General features: G+C 45.3%; 1 protein-coding gene across 1 annotated transcript; it reads left to right on the top strand.

Annotated features, from left to right (window-relative positions):
- Nucleotides 1-569: 569 nt before the first annotated feature.
- On the top strand, nt 570-19006 carry hmgcra (3-hydroxy-3-methylglutaryl-CoA reductase a). The gene is made up of 20 exons (XM_065026855.1): nt 570-818; nt 3139-3335; nt 4152-4263; nt 4853-4940; nt 7326-7410; nt 7625-7730; nt 7872-7978; nt 8608-8727; nt 9315-9478; nt 9685-9950; nt 11308-11481; nt 12672-12874; nt 13061-13219; nt 13416-13573; nt 14829-14934; nt 15311-15481; nt 16093-16233; nt 16542-16700; nt 17230-17384; nt 18025-19006. Exons 2-20 carry the CDS (start codon nt 3171-3173, stop codon nt 18080-18082), a joined length of 2697 nt encoding a protein of 898 aa, XP_064882927.1. The 5' UTR covers nt 570-818; nt 3139-3170; the 3' UTR covers nt 18083-19006.
- Nucleotides 19007-20054: the final 1048 nt, after the last annotated feature.

The raw sequence follows: 20054 nt of genomic DNA, 5'->3' as shown, positions 1-20054 counted from the left end.
AAGCGATTTAGATAAAAGTCTGTCGATGTGTCCTTGAGCAAGGCACTAAACCCTAATTTGCTCAAGGGGCACCTTACTACTATGGCTGACCGCACTTATACATATATATATTATATATAATTTTTTAGATCGGAATAAACAAGGACTAAGCACTAGGCTACAGCAGGTCAAGGCTTTTTACACAGTTTTGACCTTGACATTTTCAAATAAAAAAATTCTTCAAAGTAATTAAAAAACCAGACTAATTTTAATGATTAACTTTAAACGAAAAACGTGCTCTTTCTTTGCATCACGTTTGAAATCAAAATGCCACACCAATTCAAATGGAACGTCCAATGATGCTGAATCGCACCGCCTGTAGCCACTGCCTGTTTCCTATTCCTCGCAGAAATTGGCCGGAGCGCCAGTGGTGAGATCACGCGTCCCCCCTCTGAACACGCCCCTAAGGACCGTCGCCTTGGAAACGAGGCGTGCCCAAAGCGCTCGCGGAGCAAATCTCCGATGCGATTGGCTAATGTATCGTATGACGCATTCCCATGCCATCTCTCCACGCTCATACAGTAGGAAGCCTGCTCTCTGTTGTCTCAGCCCGAAAGCTGTCTCTCAAGCGAGCACGACCATTTGGGAGCTTGTGTGCATGTAAATTATTTATTGTATCAATAAAAATATGCACACTGTATAGGCTAATCTGTACTCGGGCTCAAATTAATCTTCAGACAGAAACCGGGATTTAAAGCAAGGACGATCGGTTTTAAGCGAGGGTTGACTCCGGCTTTTAACTGCTTCCATTTAGCTGTCCTTGAGACTTTTTGACACAGGTAAGCAGTCTCCGATCCTATTGAACCTGCTTGATATTTACACCTGTGTGGACTTGTGCCCAATATTTCCACTGGATACGTTTTTTTCGCACCTATTTCTAAGGGTTGTTTTTCCAATTCTGGGATTGCACACACAGGCAGTCAGTGACATAGATATGGCTGCCATCTTCCTCTCTATTAGCAGTAGAGACATTATGTAACTAATATGTTAAAAACCTACCACCGGTATTACCGGTATCAGACGCCGCTATTACTAAGCCTACAATATGTTTTGCAATACATGGTTTGTTGGTCAGAAAATGCATGCACCGACTACAACATTCAGATGGTTGAGGTTGTTCTCTGTGTTGTCTTGCATTTGTAACAGCGCTCGCACATCTCTTTAGAACGCTCGCTCTAGTACCGAATCTGATACAGTTTTTTGTAGGATAGATAGAGTCGTCTCCTTGTAGCCCAGACTATACTATAGTATAACTACAGTAGATAGAGTCGTCTCCTTGTAGCCCAGACTATACTATAGTATAACTACAGTAGATAGAGTCGTCTCCTTGTAGCCCAGACTATACTATAGTATAACCACAGTATAACCACAGACTAGATAGTATAACTACGTCTCCTTGTAGCCCAGACTATACTATAGTATAACCACAGTAGATAGAGCCGTCTCCTTGTAGCCCAGACTATACTATAGTATAATAGTATAACTAGCCCAGACTATACTAGATAGAGTCGTCTCCTTGTAGCCCAGACTATACTATAGTATAACCACAGTAGATAGAGCCGTCTCCTTGTAGCCCAGACTATACTATAGTATAACCACAGTAGATAGAGCCGTCTCCTTGTAGCCCAGACTATACTATAGTATAACTACAGTAGATAGAGCCGTCTCCTTGTAGCCCAGACTATACTATAGTATAACTACAGTAGATAGAGCCGTCTCCTTGTAGCCCAGACTATACTATAGTATAACTACAGTAGATAGAGCCGTCTCCTTGTAGCCCAGACTATACTATAGAATAACTACAGTAGATAAAGCCGTCTCCGTATAGCCTACTGTATTTGCTGTGGCTGGTGTTTCTTGCATTTTTAGTCAGTGATGATAGACAGCGACTGTTCTCGCGCTGTAATGGTCGGATGATGTTTGAGTTGCATCCATGATGATGCCTATGATGAGGCCATTAGCGTCTCTTTCTTATTGGTTGATGCTGCCAGCCGGTGTCTAAGGTGTGTCTGCCGCTGACTCGTTCAGTCAACGTCATAAGTCACTCTGGTGAAACTTGCTGTAAACCTTATTATACATGATAATAATCTGTTTATTTTGGTTAATGCTGTGTTTTATAAACGTGTTGATCAAGGTTGTGATACTGTTTTATATGCGTAAAGGTTTAATTTGTCATTTTTCTGCTTTGAACTTCAACATATTGTTCAGTCATAGCTTCCGGAGAATTGCCTATTTTTTTTAACTGAATTTAAAGATGGACAAGTATTTCCTATATTCCTCTTGCATCATCAGAAAGTGTAGATAGCTTAATCCCTGTCCTCTCCTATGCATAATGACACCATACAGTCAGTACTCTTTAGGTATATAGGCAGTGTATAGTACACTACACAAATTGTAAAGAACGGTTTCGGTATATATGAGAATATTTGGTATATTTGGTATAGTAAATAGAGTGACTGAAACTCAGCTGATGTTTTTTTTCCGTGAACAAATGTCCAATCTATCCAGTCAGTGTGTGTGATTGAGATACTACATCAGATACGGTCTATTGTTGTAGGACCAATAAAGGCTAATAATAATTAGCTAATATAGGCTACTCTATTTGACTCGCTAAATGTCTTGTTCATGAGTAGGCGAATTGGGAACTTAGAAAGTACCACAGTCCTGTGATTTTGACAAATAGGCTCGGTCTGGTCTCCACCCTGGTTTGAGTCAGTGTTTCTGTATGGGTTACTCTACTCTCTACCTTCCAGGAAGTCTTCCTTCTCTGTTTGCTTTGTCATCGTCACCACAGTACAAAGATGAAAGAGCACATCAGGCCAACTAATAGATGACTACCCTATAAAGTTGAAGGGATACTGCGCTCCAAAATTCTAAAAATACTCGCTATTTTTCTGGTCATTTGTCAACATTGCTGTTGGTGTTTCTATCCTCTCAGTGACTTTACACATTTCGACACTAAGCTTTAGTACTGATAGTATTTGATCTCATACATAGGTTGCCACAAAACAAAATACTGCTCTTCTCTTCTAGGATGCCACTCTCTGTTGCCTCTGTCAGAGTTGGAGTTTCAGTCTTTCTTTTTGTCTTTTTCTAAAGCACATTCACCGTTCCCCAACCCCAGCCCCACCATGCTGACTGGTCTGTTCCGTATGCACGGCATGCTGGTGGCCTCCCACCCCTGGGAGGTGATCGTAGGCACTGTCACCCTCACCATCTGCATGATGTCCATGAACATGTTCACTGGCAACGCCCAGATCTGCGGCTGGAACTACGACTGCCCCAAAATGGAGGAGGTACGGAACCCGGATGGATGGATAGTACTGTGCTGGAGGGGATACCTAGTCAATTTTAAAAAACAAATCTATTCAACCAAAATGTGTCTTCCGCATTTAACCCAACCCCTCTGAATCAGAGGGGGGGGGGGGCTGCATTAATCAACATCATCGGCACCCGGGGAGTAGTTATTGTTTGGGGTCAACTGCCTTGCTCAAGGGCAGAGCGGCTGATTTTTCCACCTTGCCAGCTCGAGCATTCTAACCAACAACCTTTCAGTTACTGTCTGAATTGCTCTTAACCGATAGGCTCCCTGCCGCCCCATAGAGCCATAGACTTATGTAAGAAGTGCGGTACAGGGTTAGGAAGGATGGATTTAAAAGGGTTGAGGCATAGAGGGGTAAAGGGGTGGGAGGACGAGTGAAGGCCTTTGTCGTCTCTGCACCGTATCAGGACAGTCTTAGACTAGAGCTTGTAAGAACTGTCGAGGTTACAAGGGCTCCTAGCAACCTAGCCTAGGGACCTATACTGTAGTGTACACTTTCACCTGGTTACCCTATATGGTTTGGAGGGTACGTACACACTTCTCGTCATTGAGTACAAGTAGGACACCTAACAAAAGGTAGCTTGTTCTCGGTACATGAGAATGGGTCACATGTTTTACACGTCCATCAACTTGTCTATTTTACAACACACAGTAGTTAGGCCAACTTTCTGTTCATTGTACTTTTAGTTCCTTCAGTTAATCATCATTGTTTCCTTTAGTGATTTTTTTTTCAATGGACTTTTATGATGAACTTACTGCATTGATTATGTTGTCTCTGCCTCGCTTCCAGCTGGTTCTAAGCAGTGACATCATCATTCTGACCATCACACGGTGCATAGCCATCGTGTACATCTACTTCCAGTTCCAGAATCTACGGCAACTAGGTTCCAAATATATTCTTGGTGAGCATTTATTGTAAAAATCCTGTAAATATACTGTAAAATACACAGTCAAATGAATCTTGCAAGTGACATAAAATATATTCTAGGTCAGCATTTGTTTATACTGTAAATATTCTGTAAAGATACTGTAAATTCTATGTACTGTGAACTTTACACTTACACTTTAAAGTAATGTAAATGTAGCGTGTTAATCTAAAGTGAAATATATCACAATATCAAAAATATATTCTAGGCAAGCATCGTCATTCAGGGCAAGCAATATTCAGTTAAATATACTGCATTATAAACGGGTCATTCAAGCCCTAGATGCTGACTGGCTGAAAGCCGTGTTATATGAGATAATATACCACAGGTATGACACAAAACGACTTGTTTACTGTTCTAATTACAATGGTAACCTGTTTATAATAGCAATTAGGCAACTCTGGGGTTTGTGGTATGTGGCCAATATATCACGGCTAAGGCCTGTGTCCAGGCACTCCGCGTTGCCGAGTGTAACACACCCCCTCAGGCCTTATTACTTAAATATATACTGTCAATTTAAATCTAACCAGTTGCACTTCTTACCATATATCATCTTTGTTTTTAGGCATCGCTGGACTATTCACCATATTCTCCAGCTTCGTATTCAGTACTGTCGTGATTCACTTCCTGGATAAAGAACTCACTGGCCTCAAGTACGTAAAACCCAGGAGAACAGTACAAAACACAATGTTTCTGTCAATATTGATGTCCTATGTTGGCTGTTCCCAGGCATCCACGCATTGCTCCAGGTTTAGACACGGTTGCAGTAGGCTGGTTGCTATATACTGGTTTCCAGGTTTAGACACGGTTGCAGTAGGCTGGTTGCTATATACTGGTTTCCAGGTTTAGACACGGTTGCAGTAGGCTGGTTGCTATATACTGGTTTCCAGGTTTAGACACGGTTGCAGTAGGCTGGTTGCTATATACTGGTTTTCAGGTTTAGACACGGTTGCAGTAGGCTGGTTGCTATATACTGGTTTCCAGGTTTAGACACGGTTGGTTGCTATATACTGGTTTCCAGGTTTAGGCTGGTTGCTATATACTGGTTTCCAGGTTTAGACACGGTTGCAGTAGGCTGGTTGCTATATACTGGTTTTCAGGTTTAGACACGGTTGCAGTAGGCTGGTTGCTATATACTGGTTTCCAGGTTTAGACACGGTTGCAGTAGGCTGGTTGCTATATACTGGTTTCCAGGTTTAGACACGGTTGCAGTAGGCTGGTTGCTATATACTGGTTTTCAGGTTTAGACACGGTTGCAGTAGGCTGGTTGCTATATACTGGTTTCCAGGTTTAGACACGGTTGCAGTAGGCTGGTTGCTATATACTGGTTTTCAGGTTTAGACACGGTTGCAGTAGGCTGGTTGCTATATACTGGTTTTCAGGTTTAGACACGGTTGCAGTAGGCTGGTTGCTATATACTGGTTTCCAGGTTTAGACACGGTTGCAGTAGGCTGGTTGCTATATACTGGTTTCCAGGTTTAGACACGGTTGCAGTAGGCTGGTTGCTATATACTGGTTTCAGGTTTAGACACGGTTGCAGTAGGCTGGTTGCTATATACTGGTTTCCAGGTTTAGACACGGTTGCAGTAGGCTGGTTGCTATATACTGGTTTCCAGGTTTAGACACGGTTGCAGTAGGCTGGTTGCTATATACTGGTTTCCAGGTTTAGACACGGTTGCAGTAGGCTGGTTGCTATATACTGGTTTTCAGGTTTGGTTGCAGTAGGCTGGTTGCTATATACTGGTTTCCAGGTTTAGACACGGTTGCAGTAGGCTGGTTGCTATATACTGGTTTCCAGGTTTAGACACGGTTGCAGTAGGCTGGTTGCTATATACTGGTTTCCAGGTTTAGACACGGTTGCAGTAGGCTGGTTATACTGGCAGGTTTAGACACGGTTGCAGTAGGCTGGTTGCTTATACAGGTTTCAGGTTTAGACACGGTTGCAGTAGGCTGGTTGCTATATACTGGTTTTCAGGTTTAGACACGGTTGCAGTAGGCTGGTTGCTATATACTGGTTTCCAGGTTTAGACACGGTTGCAGTAGGCTGGTTGCTATATACTGGTTTCCAGGTTTAGAACGGTTTAGGCTGGTTGCTATATACTGGTTTCCAGGTTTACACGGTCTGCAGTAGGCTGGTTGCTATATACTTTTCCAGGTTTAGAAGTTGCATAGGCTGGTTGCTATATACTGGTTTCCAGGTTTAATACGGTTGCAGTAGGCTGGTTGCTATATACTGGTTTTACGGTTTAACCATTTGTAGGCTGGTTGCTATATACTGGTTTCCAGGTTTAGACACGGTTGCAGTAGGCTGGTTGCTATATACTGGTTTCCAGGTTTAGACACGGTTGCAGTAGGCTGGTTGCTATATACTGGTTTTCAGTGAATGTATGAACACAGCAGTGTGAGTCGCTTTGGATTTAAAAAAACATCTGATAAATGGTTTACGTTATAAGATATGTTAATACACTCTGAGCCTCAATTTTCCTCTGAAGTATTTGGATTAGTTGGCCAACTGTAATATCACCAAGATTCGTCATGGAGGTTATTTAACCATTTGTCTGATTACTATAGAGGAGAGACAGAGAGGGTTTCCTGTTGTCGTCCATGTTGTTCTCCAGTTCAGTACCACTGTAGCTCTTCAGAAGATGTTTGAGTCTCACACACACTGTCGTCCATGTTGTTCTCCAGTTCAGTACTACTGTAGCTCTTCAGAAGATGTTTGAGTCTCACACACACTGTCGTCCATGTTGTTCTCCAGTTCAGTACTACTGTAGCTCTTCAGAAGATGTTTGAGTCTCACACACACTGTCGTCCATGTTGTTCTCCAGTTCAGTACTACTGTAGCTCTTCAGAAGATGTTTGAGTCTCACACACACTGTCGTCCATGTTGTTCTCCAGTTCAGTACTACTGTAGCTCTTCAGAAGATGTTTGAGTCACACACACACTGTCGTCCATGTTGTTCTCCAGTTCAGTACTACTGTAGCTCTTCAGAAGATGTTTGAGTCTCACACACACTGTCGTCCATGTTGTTCTCCAGCGAGGCCTTACCTTTCTTCCTGCTTCTGATCGACCTCTCCAAGGCCTGCGCTCTCGCCAAGTACGCTCTCAGCTCTAACTCACAGGTACGTGTTGCGTCATACTCCCGTGGGAACACATCAGTAGTAATATACAGCACGTTATTCTGTTATTATACAGCTGTTATATGCTTTTGCAACACGTTGTGTTTCTGTGATAGCGGACACTCTGTAGTAGTGGCCCGTGTTGAAAAGGCTTTAAAAAGGTTTCCTTAAATACGTTTTGATAAATGTACTAATTGATTGATCACCTGTGTAACAGGACGAGGTGCGCGACAACATCGCCCGCGGCATGGCCGTCCTGGGGCCCACGTTCACCCTGGATGCTCTGGTGGAATGCCTGGTGATCGGGGTGGGCACCATGTCAGGTATGGAAGGGAGCACGGAGCACCAGGGTCCACATATATAGTGCAGTCATTTTGACCAGAGTTGGCTGTACAGGGAATATCATGTTATTTTGGATGCAATATTCCAGGTTTGATTGATTGATGGACTGATTGATCTTCCAGGTGTACGACAGTTGGAGATCATGTGTTGTTTTGGCTGCATGTCTGTCCTGGCCAACTACTTTGTCTTCATGACGTTCTTCCCTGCCTGCGTCTCCCTGGTCCTAGAGGTGAGGGTTAACACACACACAGACACACACACACACACACACACATATCTAAATCCAGACACACACACATCCACAGACACACACACACACACACATATCTAAACCCAGACACACACGCATCCACACACACACACATCCACAGACACACACACACACATATCTAAACCCAGACACACACGCATCCACAAAACACACACACACACATCCACAAACACACACACATCCACAAACACACACATCCACAAACACACACACACATCCACAAACAAACACATCCACACACATCCACAAACACACACACACACATCCACAAACACACACATCCACAAACACACACATCCACATACACACACACATCCACAAACACACACATCCACATACACACACACACACACACACACATCCACAAACACACACACACACACATTCACACACACACACCCACACACATCCACTAACACACACACACACATCCACTAACACACACACACACGTCAAATGAAATAGGTGTAAAAACGAGAGATGTGAATGTCTAAGGAGAGGAGAGCCATAGCATGAGGAGAAATCTAGACTAAATGCCCTGTGTGTGTGTGTGTGTATATTCTGACCTGTGTGTGTTCTCTCTTCAGCTGTCCAGGGAGAGTCAGGAGGGTCACCCCATCTGGCAGCTGAGCCACTTCTCCCGCGTGATGGAGGAAGAGGAGGATCACAAGCCCAACCCTGTCACCCAGAGAGTCAAGATGATCATGGTAAGACTACACCGGTGTGTGTGTTGTGGTGTGTGTGTGTGTGTTGTGTGTGTGTGTTGTGTGTGTGTGTGTGTTGTGGTGTGTGTGTGTTGTGTGTGTGTGTGTGTGTGTGTGTGTGTGTGTATGGTGTGTGTGTGTATGGTGTGTGTGTGTTGTGGTGTGTGTGTGTATGGTGTGTGTGTGTGTGTGTATGGTGTGTGTGTGTGTGTGTGGGTGTGTGTATGGTGTGTGTGTGGTGTGTGTGTGTGTGTGTGTGTGTGTGTGTGTGTGGTGTGTGTGTGTGTATGTGTGTGGTGTATGTGTGTGTATGGTGTGTGTGTGTGTGTGTGTGTATGGTGTATGTGTGTGTGTGTGTGTGTGTGTGTGTGTTGTGTGTGTGTGTAGTGTGTGTGTGTATGTGTGTGTATGGTGTATGTGTGTGTGTGTGTATGGTGTGTGTGTGTGTGTGTAGTGTGTGTATGGTGTGTGTGTGTGTGTGTGTAGTGTGTGTGTGTGTGTGTATGGTGTATGTGTGTGTGTGTGTGTGTGTGTGTGTGTGTGTGTGTAGTGTGTGTGTGTGTGTTTTAACGTTGCTGTTTGCTCTCCAGTCTCTGGGCCTGGTAATGGTGCACGCCCACAGCCGTTGGATCGCCGACCCTCTCTCCCTCAACTCCAACCAGGACGTCTCCCAGGTGAGCTCCATGTCCCTGGACAACCATTTACCCAAGAGGATCGACCCCGAGAGACCCCTCTGGCAGTTCTACATGTCAAGGTGAGTTCTACCTGGACTTTTTAATTCACTTCTGGAACTGACGAAGTTGAAATGGAATTGATTCCACCCCTGGACTGTGACTCGACCAATCCAGTCTCAACAGTGAAATGTAAACGTATGTGACATTTTATTCAAGTACAATCCATATTCTCGTCTGTTATTTCATCTGTTGTTTTATTGTTGTTCTCCGTCCGTTGTGTCCCCAGGTTGGTCAGCATGGACATAGAGCAGGTGATCTGTCTGGGTCTGGCCCTGCTGCTGGCCGTCAAATACATCTTCTTTGAACAAGTCGAGCTGGAGTCCACCCTGTCTCTGAAGAGCCCCCTGTCCCAGGGGCCCGACCGTGCCCCTCGCTGGAGCGCAGACCAGTGCTGCAGGAAGGAGGTTTTCCCCCCCCACCCCCCCAGGTCCCCTCTCAGGACCGCCACCCCCACACCCCCCGCCCTGGCTGAGGCCACCAAGGAGGAGAGAGGTACGGCAGGGAGGAACAAGAAGTGTTATACAGTGGTGTTATGGTGGTCTGGAAAGGACTGTGAGAAATGCAGTCGTATTAGCTGGTAGCGTTGCTAGCATACAGATGGAGGTAGTCAGTCGATTTTAACTAATGCAGTTGATTGGTGACGATAACATGAACATGTATTGGGGTTGACATCTATACAAACATTATACTCTGGTTTTTACCTCAACATTGTGTGAAATACACATAGAAACAGTAGCCTAAAAGTAGGCTTATTCTGCTGGGGTGCAATGAGGAGATTCAGGATCTTTCCCCCAGCCGTTTCAATGACATTTCCATTGTTCTGGTCGAGTTCCACTGACCTCTTGACTGCGTCAATACATTCCTTACAGTGCTGTCTAGCTCTAGAATAGATCTCAACAAGGTGAAACTCTCTCAGCCTCTGGGGCTTTGCTCTGAACTCGTTGGTTAACTTAATTATCGTTCCTTTCCGTCCCTCTTTCCCCCTCCTCCCCTCTCCTCCCTCCCTCTCTCCCTCCTCCCCCTCTCTCCTCCCTCTCCCCCTCCTCCCCTCTCTCCTCCCTCTCTCTCTCCTCCTCCCCTCTCCCCCTCCTCCCCTCCCCTCTCTCTCCTCCCCTCTCTCTCCTCCTCCCCTCTCCCCCTCCTCCCCTCTCTCTCCTCCTCCCCTCTCCCCCTCCTCCCCTCTCTCCCCCTCCTCCCCTCTCCCCCTCCTCCCCTCTCTCTCCTCCTCCCCTCTCTCTCCTCCCCCTCTCTCCTCCTCCCTCTCTCTCCTCCCCTCTCTCCTCCTCCCTCTCTCTCCTCCTCCCCTCTCTCTCTCCTCCCCTCTCTCTCCTCCTCCCCTCTCTCTCCTCCCTCCTCCCCTCCTCCTCCCCTCTCCCCCCTCCTCCCCCTCTCTCCTCCCCCTCTCCTCCTCCCCTCTCTCTCCTCCTCCCCTCTCCCCCTCCTCCCCTCCCCCTCTCTCTCCTCCCCTCTCTCTCCTCCTCCCCTCTCCCCCTCCTCCCCTCTCTCTCTCTCCTCCCCTCTCTCTCCCCCTCCTCCCCTCTCTCCTCCCCTCTCTCTCCTCCTCCCCCTCCTCTCCTCCCCCTCCTCCCCTCTCCCTCCCCTCTCCTCCCCTCTCCCCCCTCCCCTCTCCCCTCCCCTCCCCCTCTCTCCTCCCCTCTCTCTCCTCCCCTCTCCTCCTCCTCCCCTCTCCCTCCTCCCCCTCTCTCCTCCCCCTCCTCCCCTCCTCTCCTCCCCCTCTCTCTCCCCCTCCCCCTCCCCCTCCTCCTCTCTCTCCTCCTCCCTCTCTCTCCTCCCTCCCCTCTCCCCCTCCTCCCCTCTCCTCCCCTCTCCCTCCTCCTCACCACCCTAGCCGAGGTGATCCGGCCCCTGCCTGCCCCGACCACCGAACCCGAGCCCACCTTCCGTCTGGGCTCCATGGAGGAGGAGAGGGAGAGCCAGGCGGAGTGCCCCAGAACAGAACCCTCTAAGCCCAGCCTATCCTCAGACCCCAGACCATTGGAGGAGTGCCTGACCATCCTGAAAACCCTGAGGTATGGAGGGATGTACACTTGCATAGCTATGGTTCCACACGCACGCATGCACACTCACACATCGTTTACAACCAGGGCCATGGTCAATTACAGTCAAATTCAGTGCAGAATGGACTGTATTACATACGATAAGTCACTCTGGATAAGATGGACTAAAATGTAATGTAATGAAATGCAGAACTGATCCCCTGTTTCACAATGTCAATCCAACGACTGTTTCTATGGTGTGGACCTGTAGGAGTATTGTATGTCTGTGCAGTAATAACCCTTTGCTACGGTCTATGGGTTTAACTATATCCCTAATGAGCTTAACTCACTTCACTCATTCACTTAGGCTGAACCTATTAGAGCAGGACAGTAATAGAGGACGGACATTCAGTGAACCCATCGTCTGATCGTCACCTGATCTACCTGTGACCCAGTGGAGGCTGGTGGGGAGAGAACGTAGAGGCCAAGCTCCTTTCCAGCCATTACAATGAGCCCGTCCTCCTATTTTAAAGTTGTGGGGGGCAGTGAGGAGATTTGGGATGTTTCCCACACAGTATCTTCACCCCACTTGTTTCCATGGCATTTCCATTGTTTTGGACCTCTTTACCACATCTATCAGAGGTAGATCAGGTGACCGTCAGACGATGGGTCACAGGTAGATCAGGTGACCGTCAGACGATAGGTCACTGGTAGATCAGGTGACCGTCAGACGATGGGTCACTGGTAGATCAGGTGACCGTCAGATGATAGGTCACAGGTAGATCAGGTGACCGTCAGACGATGGGTCACTGGTAGATCAGGTGACCGTCAGACGATGGGTCACTGGTAGATCAGGTGACCGTCAGACGATAGGTCACTGGTAGATCAGGTGACTTTAGCTACATGTGCTGAAATGTTTGTTACCCAGAAGTAAGAAAAAGTTGTCACTTTTCATGTGAATCTGTCCACGAGAGGTTACATGTACTGTAACTTTAAATGTTTGCAGAAAAACTACCTCGACACTTAGCCTGGGTTTCTGAATAATTGTGATATTTCAATGTTATTACATACATTTCTTATCACCAAGATCCATTGCATTGTGTAATACTCAAGACTGTTTGAAAAGTGCTTTATACATGCATTTCATTGGGTTTCATTGCATACTGCTGTACACAGAATGTGTGTGTGTTTTGAGTTGACAAAGTCTCTGTGCATCCTCCACAGATGGGAGCCCGATTCCTGAGCGATGATGAGGTGGTGGTTCTGGTCAACTCTAAACACATCCCTTCCTACAAGCTGGAGGCCATGATGGAGAGACCAGAGAGAGGGGTATCCATCCGTAGACACATGATCTCCTCCAAGCTCCCCAACTCCTCCGCCCTCTCCTCTCTGCCCTACCTAGACTACGACTACTCTAAGGTGAGGATTTCTAGGCTTTTGGTTGAAGTTGTTATGTGATTGATACAGAATGTCCACCCAAAGGGCATTAAAACATCAATGCTTGATGCACAAAACAGTAATTCAGTTCTTTGTTTTTATTTCCATAACCACCTCTGTGGTTGATGGAAACTGAAAAACAATCTTTGTTGATGTTTTGGTTGCCAGGTGATGGGGACCTGCTGTGAGAATGTGATTGGATACATGCCCATTCCGGTAGGCGTGGCCGGGCCTCTTCACCTCGATGGGAAGCAGTTCCAGGTCCCCATGGCGACCACAGAAGGCTGCCTGGTGGCTAGCACCAACCGGGGCTGTCGTGCTATCTCCGTAAGTTACAGTGTTATATACTGTAATACAGCATACTGCACTAGACAATAGTAGAATCACTGTACTGTATACCAGTAACTACATATGGAAGTATATATTAAACAGTACTACTAGGAATAATTCAGTGAAGTAGCTGTATCCAGTCTATGACCACCCTGACCTTTCCTTAACCTTTGCCCCCTCTCCTCTCCCCCAGTTGAGTGGAGGTGCCAGCAGTCGTATCCTGGCTGACGGGATGACCCGGGGTCCTGTGATTAGGTGCCCGTCGGCCTGCCTGGCTGCAGAGGTCAAGGGCTGGCTGGAGAGCACCGACGGATTCCAGGCCATCAAGGACGCCTTCGACCACACCAGCAGGTCAGAGGTCAAACTGTCTGGAATAAAATATACTTTAGATTTAGGGGATATTGAGGAGTGCCTCAGTTATAGAAATAGAATGTAGGTGGAGTCTGTTCTATAGAATGTAGATGGAGTCTGTTATATAGAATGTGGGTGGAGTCTGTTATATAGAATGTAGGTGGAGTCTATTATATAGAATGTGGGTGGAGTCTGTTCTATAGAATGTAGATGGAGTCTGTTATATAGAATGTAGGTGGAGTCTGTTATATAGAATGTAGGTGGAGTCTATTATATAGAATGTGGGTGGAGTCTGTTCTATAGAATGTAGATGGAGTCTGTTCTATAGAATGTAGATGGAGTCTGTTATATAGAATATAGGTGGAGTCTATTATATAGAATGCAGATGGAGTCTGTTATATAGAATGTAGGTGGAGTCTATTATATAGAATGTGGGTGGAGTCTGTTATATGGAATGTGGGTGGAGTTTTATATATAATGTGGGTGGAGTCTTCTATAGAATGTAGATGGAGTCTGTTCTATAGAATTTGGGTGGAGTCTGTTATATAGAATGCAGATGGAAACTGTTATATAGAATGTGGGTGGAGTCTGTTATATAGAATGTGGGTGGAGTCTGTTCTATAGAATGTAGATGGAGTCTGTTATATAGAATGTAGGTGGAGTCTGTTATATAGAATGTAGGTGGAGTCTATTATATAGAATGCAGATGGAGTCTGTTATATAGAATGTAGGTGGAGTCTGTTATATAGAATGTAGGTGGAGTCTATTATATAGAATGTGGGTGGAGTCTGTTATATAGAATGTGGGTGGAGTCTTATATAGAATGTGGGTGGAGTCTGTTCTATAGAATGTAGATGGAGTTTGTTCTATAGAATGTGGGTGGAGTTTGTTCTATAGAATGTGGGTGGAGTCTGTTCTATAGAATGTAGATGGAGTCTGTTATATAGAATGTAGATGGAGTCTGTTATATAGAATGTGGGTGGAGTCTGTTATATAGAATGCAGATGGAATCTGTTATATAGAATGTGGGTGGAGTCTGTTATATAGAATGTGGGTGGAGTCTGTTATATAGAATGTGGGTGGAGTCTGTTATATAGAATGTGGGTGAAGTCTGTTATATAGAAATATATATATGACAGGAACATAATTATTTTATAGATCGGCCCACTCTATATGTTCTATTTCTATGGTCAACATTTGAAAACAGTTGTGAAGAGAGAAGACTGATGGCCTCGTCTTTTGGTTGTGTTTCCAGGTTTGCTCGTCTGCAGAAGCTCATGATTGGTCTCGCTGGTAGAAACCTTTACATCCGCTTCCAGTCCAGAACAGGAGACGCCATGGGAATGAACATGATCTCTAAGGTGTGTGTGCGTGCGTGCTGCGAGCGAATGTGTGTGTTAGACATGTAATGTGTGTGTTAGACATGTAATGTGTGTGACTATCACGTGTCATGTTAATTAGCTGGTTATTGTCTCCCTGTGTGTGTTGCTCTGTATATGTCGTGTGTGTGTGTGTGTGTGTGTGTGCGTGCGTGCGTGTGTGTGTGTTGCTCTATATATGTCCTGTGTGTGTGTGTTGCTCTGTATGTCGTGTGTGTGTGTTGCTCTGTATACAGTATGTCGTGCGTGTGTGTGTGTGTGTGTGTGTGTGCGTGGGTCCTGTGTGTGTGTTGCTCTGTATATGTCCTGTGCGTGTGTTGCTCTGTGTGTAACCAGCATTGTGTGTCTATCTCGTCAGGGAACAGAGCAGGCTCTGGCCAGGTTACAGGAGCAGTATCCTGAGCTGGTGGTTCTGGCAGTCAGTGGGAACTACTGCACCGACAAGAAGCCTGCAGCCATCAACTGGATCGAGGGCCGGGGAAAGTCTGCTGTGTGCGAGGCCACCATCCCAGCTAAAGTGGTCAGAGAGGTACACCACTTTATACAGTTGAAGCTTAGTTTCTTCTGTTTTTTTTTTTTTTCATTCAAAATGTCATATTGATCGTCATTCCAGACCTAGGTCAAGCACATATGTCGTATTGAAAGTATAAGCTCAAATATTTGACATTATGTATTTGACCCATGTCCAAGCACCATATGTCTATGTCCGAGCCGATCTATGCACCATATTTCTATGTCCGAGCCGATCTATGTACCATATTTCTATGACCGAGCCGATCTATGCACCATATTTCTATGTCCGAGCCGATCTATGCACCATGTGTCTATGTCTGAGCCGATCTATGCACCGTGTTTCTATGTCCGAGCCGATCTATGCACCATATTTCTATGTCCGAGCCGATCTATGCACCATGTGTCTATGTCCGAGCCGATCTATGCACCATATTTCTATGTCCGAGCCGATCTATGCACCATATTTCTATGTCCGAGCCAATCTATGCACCATATTTCTATGTCCGAGCCGATCTATGCACCATGTTTCTATGTCCGAGCCGATCTATGCACCATATTTATATGTCCGAGCCGATCTATGCTTTGTGTTTCTATGTCTTGAGTGTATTTTCCCTGTCTATCTACCAGGTGTTGAAGACCAGCACTGAAGCCCTGGTAGATGTCAACATTAACAAGAACCTAGTAGGATCCGCCATGGCTGGAAGCATCGGAGGCTACAACGCCCACGCAGCCAACCTAGTGGCAGCCATCTACATCGCCTGTGGACAGGTAAGAGAAGACCAGGACCTGTCTTTTCAAACGGGGATAGTGTAGCTTCATCGGATAAATGTTTAAAGTAGGAAGAATTGTACATGTATTTTGTTACCTAGTGTACATGGAGATATTAACATCGTTTTTTAATCCTGAACTAAGAAGCTATGTTTAATGTGTTAGGACGAGGCTAAATCTGGGTCCGGGAAACCTACCCTATAAATGCTTTTAAATCCAGGAATATGTGTAATCTGGGTCCAGGAAACAAGTCCATAATGTAACAAACTTTTAGTCGGGGCACTAACCGAGCCACCTGTCTCGTTTAGGACCCAGCCCAGACGGTGGGCAGCAGTAACTGCATCACTCTGATGGAGACGTCAGGGCCTACAGGAGAAGACCTCTACATCAGCTGTACCATGCCTTCCATAGAGCTGGGTACCGTCGGAGGAGGAACCATCCTGGCACCACAGCAAGCCTGTCTGCAGGTAGGAACACACACACACACACACACACACACACACACAACAGTATCTAGACTAGACTACAATATTATATAGATTGGAATATTAATGTATTGTGTACATGAGTGTTTCAAATAACCTCATAGCAGACATACAGTTATCTATGAATAATGTGTGAAACGTATAAACAAAACATTAAAATCTCTACATAAATACACACACACACACACACACACACAGTAAATAGTTGTGTCTGCTGCAGAAGATCACTGTCCAATCAGTAAATAGTTGTGTCTGCTGCAGAAGATCACTGTCCAATCAGTAAATAGTTGTGTCTGCTGCAGAAGATCACTGTCCAATCAGTAAATAGTTGTGTCTGCTGCAGAAGATCACTGTCCAATCAGTAAATAGTTGTGTCTGCTGCAGAAGATCACTGTCCAATCAGTAAATAGTTGTGTATGCTGCAGAAGATGACTTTCCACACAGTGAGTGTGAGATGGTTGGCCTGCCCCCAATGTCTTCATGTGATTCCACTCCCACTGTGTTGCTGTAGATGCTGGGTGTGCAAGGTGCTAGTCAGGAGTGCCCTGGGGAGAACGCCAGGCAGCTGGCCAGGGTGGTGTGTGGCACGGTGTTGGCCGGTGAGCTGTCTCTCATGGCTGCCCTCGCCGCCGGGCACCTCGTCAAGAGTCACATGACCCACAACAGGTGAGGGTTTGGGATGGTGTGATGAGCGGTGGAATATTTGGGAAAAGTCTGTGGAGATGTAGCGATACAAATGGTTTTAATTGAATTAGATAAAAGCGTGTCAGATCTCCTCTACAGGGCAATCGGAAAGTATTCTGACCCCTTGACCTTTTCCCACATTTTGTTACGTTACAGCCTTATTCTAAAACATATTACATTGTTTTTTCTCCCCTCATCAATCTGCATACAATACCCTATAATGACAATGCAAAAACATAAATAGAAACTTTTGCAAATGTATCAACAAAAAAACAACTGAAACATCACATTTACATTAGTATTCAGACCCTTTACTCAGTACTTTGTTGAAGCACCTTTAGCAGCGATAACAGCCTCGAGTCTTCTTGGGTATGATGCTACAAGCGGCACACCTTTATTTGGGGAGTTTCTCCCATTCTTCTCCGCAGATCCTCTCAACCTCATTATGTGGTATTGTGTGTAGATTCATTCAATACATTTTAGAAGATGACAAAACAAACTAACGTAACAGAATATGGAGAAAGTGAAGGGGTCTGAATACTTTCCGAATGCACTATAGCTTAAATTGATCAATACTTTCTGTCACGTTTATTATGTTGTGTTTGTTCGTTATTTTCTACAGGTCCAAGGTAAACCTGCAGGAAACAACCCCAGGTGCCTGTACCAAGAAAGCATCTTGAGATGTTATGGATCATCATGGTTCTCTGGGTGTTGGGGTATAGACAGGAGAGGTGAGAGGGAGCCCTTCCCTGGGACCAACCCAACAGAACCGAGGACTTCTCTTCCCAGCACAATAGCAGGGCTAAGACCCAAATGGCACCCTGTTCACATGTATAGGGCTCTGGTCAAAAGAAGGACACTATAAAGGAAATAGGATGCCATTTTGGACAGCCAAGAACAAGGAGCATCATGTCTGGACAGAAACACAGATACATATTGCATATTTAACACTATTTCATTGTGTTTAAAAAAAAAACATACTGTGGTCATTCAATGTGTATTCCTCCTCACTGTGGTCATTCAATGTGTATTCCTCCTCACTGTGGTCATTCAATGTGTATTCCTCCTCTAACATCAGTGTACTTTATCATCATGCCTCATTGTGCTGGAAAGTGGAAACACAACGTCTGAAATCAGACAGATTTTCTCTCTCTGGAGTATTTTTGTATCGTGAATGAACTTTTTATTTTTTATTTTAAAGCAGTTGACTATGAAGACTTACTCATCATGTACATGTTAGTACCGGGCGTTGTTTTTTTATTATGCTTGGGTTGAAGGTTCAATGCCGAAGCAGTTTACTGGGTAACTAAGAGTTGAGTTTAGCCACAGCAGAACTGTGACACAACGGTGTAGAGTTCTGTTAGCCTGGTCCCAGATCTGTTTGTGCTCTTGTCTAACTGTATTGTCATTGCCAAGCCAAACATGTTTAGCATGACAATTCCACACGGAGTCGTCTAGAGAACAGAATCAGACTGGCACCCAGGCTAGAGTTCTGTACTGTAACAGAACTCTAATTATAGATTGACGAATGTCTTCAAAGAAACAAGGACATTCAACGAAAGCTGGTGATTGTAAATGTGATAAAGTATACCCAAACGTCTTGATTAATGTACTTGCAAATTGTTTTCATTGCCAAATACAGCCTTCATAACCTAGAAAAAGTAATTCCCTAAAAACAAAGCTTTAGCCTGTTTCTCTTATAAGAACTTGAGTTGTAAACGGTTTGTAATGCTAGGGAGAACATGTAAAGAGACATTTACCACTTGTTAAAGGTTCGAGAGACACTGGTGTGTATGCAGATAAAGGTGCTATAATAAGCGATGACGTTGGCTTGAGTGGGTAGATCGTTGTTACTGTGGAAAAGAACCGTGTGAACAAGTGGCACTGACTGCACACGCAAGACAACTAACCGGTTTGGCTTCAAATGTCTGCCACTCATAAAAATGGATGCCGCCTCCTGTGTAACAAGCGAAAGTATGTACACTATATTCTGTTTCAAACCCCATGTATCTGGATGGTCAGAAACGGCTGTTTCAAACCCCATGTATCTGGATGGTCAGAAACGGCTGTTTCAAACCCCATGTATCTGGATGGTCAGAAACGGCTGTTTCAAACCCCATGTATCTGGATGGTCAGAAACGGCTGTTTCAAACCCCATGTATCTGGATGGTCAGAAATGGCTGTTTCAAACCCCATGTATCTGGATGGTCAGAAACGGCTGTTTCAAACCCCATGTATCTGGATGGTCAGAAACGGCTGTTTCAAACCCCATGTATCTGGATGGTCAGAAACGGCTGTTTCAAACCCCATGTATCTGGATGGTCAGAAACGGCTGTTTCAAACCCCATGTATCTGGATGGTCAGAAACGGCTGTTTCAAACCCCATGTATATGGATGGTCAGAAACGGCTGTTTCAAACCCCATGTATATGGATGGTCAGAAACGGCTGTTTCAAACCCCATGTATCTGGATGGTCAGAAACGGCTGTTTCAAACCCCATGTATCTGGATGGTCAGAAACGGCTGTTTCAAACCCCATGTATATGGATGGTCAGAAACGGCTGTTTCAAACCCCATGTATCTGGATGGTCAGAAACGGCTGTTTCAAACCCCATGTATCTGGATGGTCAGAAACGGCTGTTTCAAACCCCAT

The sequence above is a fragment of the Oncorhynchus nerka genome, linkage group LG13, assembly GCF_034236695.1.
Source record: "Oncorhynchus nerka isolate Pitt River linkage group LG13, Oner_Uvic_2.0, whole genome shotgun sequence".
NCBI lineage: Eukaryota > Metazoa > Chordata > Actinopteri > Salmoniformes > Salmonidae > Oncorhynchus > Oncorhynchus nerka.
This window is presented reverse-complemented; position numbering and strand designations above follow the sequence as displayed.

Coding starts and splice junctions, on each gene's coding strand:
- hmgcra (XM_065026855.1), top strand. CDS start 3,171: ATGCTGACTGGTCTGTTCCGTATGCACGGCATGCTGGTGGCCTCCCAC. Junction 7,979..8,607: donor GCGTCTCCCTGGTCCTAGAG/GTGAGGGTTAAC, acceptor TTCTCTCTTCAG/CTGTCCAGGGAGAGTCAGGA. Junction 13,574..14,828: donor GCCTTCGACCACACCAGCAG/GTCAGAGGTCAA, acceptor TTGTGTTTCCAG/GTTTGCTCGTCTGCAGAAGC.